Source organism: Otolemur garnettii, unplaced genomic scaffold (genome assembly GCF_000181295.1).
Source record: "Otolemur garnettii isolate 467f Iridium unplaced genomic scaffold, OtoGar3 scaffold00127, whole genome shotgun sequence".
Lineage (NCBI taxonomy): Eukaryota > Metazoa > Chordata > Mammalia > Primates > Galagidae > Otolemur > Otolemur garnettii.
This window is the reverse complement of record NW_003852522.1, coordinates 4,790,918-4,795,207: the sequence shown is the minus strand read 5'-3', so window position 1 is coordinate 4,795,207 and position 4,290 is coordinate 4,790,918. Positions and strand designations below refer to the sequence as shown.

The following is a 4,290-nucleotide window of genomic DNA, read 5'->3' as shown; positions in this document are numbered from 1 at the left end:
AAAGGTTGCCAAATGTTGTACTTTGGAGGAGAAAGACCTCCAGAACCAGCTTGCTCTCCACCTTGGCTGTTTTCCAAATAACCTCTTGCCTGGATGTTTGGGGTGTGCTTGGGAGAATCCCAGCCCTGGGGCTCTGTTAGTGTGCTCTGCCCTCTCCAGCTGAACTACCCACTGATCCACACACTACCCCTCAGGGTCTCTGTCACCTCACACTTGTATTCACTGAGGCAAGAAAGCACTTTCTTTCTCTCAGGTGCAAGCAGAACAAATGGAAAGATGCTGGGAGAACTAGCAAGATACATAAGCCTTTGACCCTGGACTTCCTTCTTAGCTATGCGGTGTTCTCTCCTACCTTTCCCCAAGTTCAGAAGTGGTGTGGAGGGCCTGGGTGTGTTTTGTATTTTTGAGGAAGTGTTTTATTGGCCCCTAGTGATTTTAAGAGTCTTAGGGATAACTGCCCCCGCTCCTTGGCCACCAAGAGGCCTTGGGGCTCATAAGCAGAGTAGCTCTGTGCCAAGGCACCAATAGTTTTGAAAACAAGGATCTGGGCTTCTCACCAAACCCACTTTCATTTTCCTTCCTCAACTGAAAAGGCCGGTTTTGTTGAACAAAACACAATGGCATGTTCTTGCTTTTTTTGGCCCCAGGCTGCTCTCACTGTTTCCCTGGAGACCAGCCTTCTCCATCCCTGTACTCCTGCCCTGCCCTTCCTTGTCCTATCATACAGCCCTTATTTACATTGAAGGAAAATTGTCTTTTTTGCTCCCAGTCCTCTGCAGAGCAAAAAGACTTGTCGGATTCGGGAGAGGAGCCTCGGGGGGAGGCTGAGGCCCCCCACCATGGCACGGGTCACCCCGAGTCAGCTGGTGAGCATGCCCTAGAACCTTCTGCCCCCGCTAGTACTTCCGCCAGCACTCCTCCGCCTCCCGCTCCTGAAGCCCAGCTTCCTCCTTTCCCGCGAGAACTGGCAGGGGTAAGTCCACATCTACTGGCACTCCTACTGCCCAGGGGGCCCCTTTCCAGTCTGTTCCCTCAGATCTAGGCCCTAGATAACTGTAAGCAGCTGATAGTAACTTAAAAGATGACTAGGATTCCTTCAACTCCCTTTAATTTGTGCTGCTGAAAAGTTAGGGACTTTTATGTGTAGGCTTTTCTAATTGGGGGGCTATAGACCCATAGCAAGGGGTGAATCCTCTTTCCTGGAAAAGACATGAGGGGTTAAGAGAGGAATTGAATGGTGGGGCAGAACTTTCCAAATCAAACTCGACCCTTTCTCCCTCCTTCCATTTTTCTTTTTCCTTTCCCTGAACTTGGGCATACGAGTTCAGTGTCTTAGAAACCCAAGAAGCTAAGGCTTCCTTTGATATGTAGGAACAGGAGTTGTCTAACACAGATTGCTTTGCAAGACTGATTGTTTGGATTGTGGTTAGGCGGTGAACTGCTTGTCTTCGATCAAAGCAGGAAGAAGAAAAGACTCTTCCTTTGAATCCAGAGGGGATCCCTTGAGCCCTTTATCTTTGTATTAAGAAGGCTTTTGAAGATTATAGGTGGAGAAGATTGAAGATTATAGGTGGAACTCTCAAGAACAAGAAATGAAATGTCTTGGGTTTTTGGAGTTTGATAAATTGGGAAAGGTAAACATCATCCTACATTCAGGATTGAAAACTCCATCCTCTAGGTATCTAATGCCAGAAGACCCCTATTCTCATGATAGGGAGAAAGAACTGTTAATAAAACAAAGGGCCCAGCTGTACCATTCTGAGCACCAAGCAGCCTTCCAGGGTAGCACAGTCCCACACCTCAGCCTAGACCTCAACAATTCCTTATGTCACATACTAGTCCTCTGTTTAAGAAAGTTGTAGCCACCACACCCTGAGACACTCAGGAATTGATGTTCAGCGGGGGTAAGTTGAAGTCCTGTTTTAACATTTTGGAAGAATCATAGGAAAAGAGGAAGCAGTCTTTACCATGTGCCAGAGTCTTTGCGAGAAAAGGGAGTAATCCATCATGGCATAGAGTGGTTTAGGGTAGCAAGACATGCTTAGAAGCTAAGGTTTCTAGCCTGAAGGCACTTGCAACACCTCGTGCTAGGAGTATACCCCTCAAATGAGAGTACATGAGCGCTGCTAGGGCAAGAATTAGGAGGTGGTCACTGTTTTTTTTTTTTTTTTTTTTTGACAGAGCAGCTCCCAGAAAGGTCTCTGAAGTTGAGTATTGTGAGTTATGTTTCTTTGGTATTCAAGGGCCCAGGAATGGCATTCTCAAGTCTCTGTTCTTAGCCCTTAAGAACAGATGACCTTCATTTGAATTTACTGAGGAAGGGGCAGGTTTCAGAATGAGAGTAACAAACAGGACAGGTAGACCACAGAGCTTTTGTGACAGCAGCTATTCTTTAAGAGCAATAGGCTCAGCTGGGCACAGTGGCTCACGTCTATAATCCCAGCACTCTGGGAGGCCGAGGTGGGTGGATTACCTGAGCTCATGGGTTTGAGACCAGCCTGAGCAAGAGCAAGACCCTTTCTCTAATAATAGCTGGGTGTTGTGGCAGGCACCTGTAGTCTCAGCTACTTGGAGGCTGAGGCAGGAGAATCGCTTGAGCCTAAGAGTTTGAGGTTGCTGTGAGCTATGATGCCATGGCACTCATCGTGATATGGTGAGACTCTGTCTCAAAAAATAAAATAAAGAGCAACAGGCTATTGTGGAGACATGTGCAGGAAGTTTCCCAAGGGAGCCTCACCTCCCACCCATGCCCAGGCTAGGCATTGCTGTGTGGCCTGGCCAGTCCAGGTGGTGGCTGTGCTATAGAACTCAGCCTCTAGATTCTTACAGACTTTGAGTCAGAAGTTCTAATCCTAAGGGACTTGGCAGTCCCTAAATTGGCAAACAAAAAGTGACACATGATGGCAAAGAGCCTTAAGATGAGTTGTTAAGTCCCATGAAAAAAGGTCAGGATTGAGGGTCTGGTGGGACCAGTTGTAAATGTACCAGCACAGCACTGGGCTGCATGCATGTGACACACATGGACATACTCTCTTGTGTTAGCATTTATAACTTTAGGGAATACAGTATTGGAAGTCCCAGTAGCACCACTGTCACACTGCTTGATGATGGCTCCCAGCCAGCAAAGCTGACTCCCTTGGACTCTGCAGAGAAAATGCTGGCTGGTTGCTAACTTCTCCCATTAATTGGCTTTCTTTGCTGATTGGGCATTCTGAAAGCAAGGGAGAGTCATTGATCAAGTCAGATGAAACTTGATTCCAGCTTCTTCTCAGGCTGAGATTTTTCTTTGGTTAATTTGGCTATTTTCTTTTGCTTCAGAACAAATTGGATCTTGCCCTGTATTGTGTTGGAGTTCAGGAAACAGCCCACACGTTACCCAGTGGGCCTCATCTGTCTTATCTAGTCCATTCTCTTTATTCCACAGTCCCTGGGGGGAAATGTACAGCCAAGAGTTGTTTAAATAGTGATGCACTGAATTGTTGCTTATAAAGGGGCCTTATCATCTTTCATTCTCATCAGAACCCTGGCCGTGGCAGACTTGGTACCAGGAAAAAGTCTATATATATATCAGACTTCCTGGCTCTGAGAAGACAGTTTGAAAAAGACCAAACCACATCCAGATTCAGTTCTCTGTTTGATCCAGAGAAAGCAGGCTGCTCTCAATGATTGCTCCGCACCTAGTGGAATTGCGCAGGGCTGAAGTTCTGTGCCAAGGCACTGCTGAGCTTTGGAACTGTTTATTAGACCTACCAGGAAGCTTAAGAAGATCCTGGGATGAGCCCCTTTGGCTAGATAGCTTCCCTTCATCTCTTAGCTCCGACACAGGGTTTGACCCTCACTGCCCTGCACATTCAGACCTTTGGGGCTGCTTCTCTTTTCCTCTTTTCAGTGCTTGCCTCAGTCACAGAATAAGCAGCACTGAATTTGCCCATAATTTACTTTGCATCCCAGGCATCCAATTTCCTGCAGCCACAACCAGCCAGACTTCCTAACTCATCAGTCCAGGCAGGGATTCATTGGACTGTCCAATTGGTTGCTGCTGTTTTCTAGAAAGAAAATGTGGCCTTGCTTTCTGGTCTTTTCCAAGGGACTGGGTCAGGTAGGCAGTGCTGTTCATTCCTGCTTACTGCCTGTTTGGCCTTGTAATCTGTTGAGTCTGCTTCTGAAACCTGGCCTCCATTCAGCTCTGACTAGCCGGGCACCTTTGTCTTCCTTGGGGCCATCCCAGGCAGCCTCATGGGAGCTGTATGTTTTTTGGTGGGGCAGTTCTTTTTTTTTTTTTTTTTTTTT

General features: G+C 47.0%; 1 protein-coding gene across 15 annotated transcripts in view; it reads left to right on the top strand.

The window, feature by feature from the left end:
- Positions 1-4,290, top strand: part of RANBP3 (RAN binding protein 3) — a 64,305-nt gene that overhangs the window by 27,434 nt on the left and 32,581 nt on the right. For 8 of the 15 annotated variants that reach the window (XM_003797984.3, XM_023517972.1, XM_023517971.1 and 5 more), the window contains exon 3: positions 770-973. The exons of 4 other annotated variants lie outside the window; for them this stretch is intronic. In XM_003797984.3, coding sequence (XP_003798032.1) covers positions 770-973 — 204 coding nt within the window. Of the gene's footprint in view, positions 1-769; positions 974-1,232; positions 1,635-4,290 lie in introns of those variants that run through there. 3 more of the 15 variants (XM_023517978.1, XM_023517975.1, XM_023517976.1) reach the window with 2 other exon arrangements.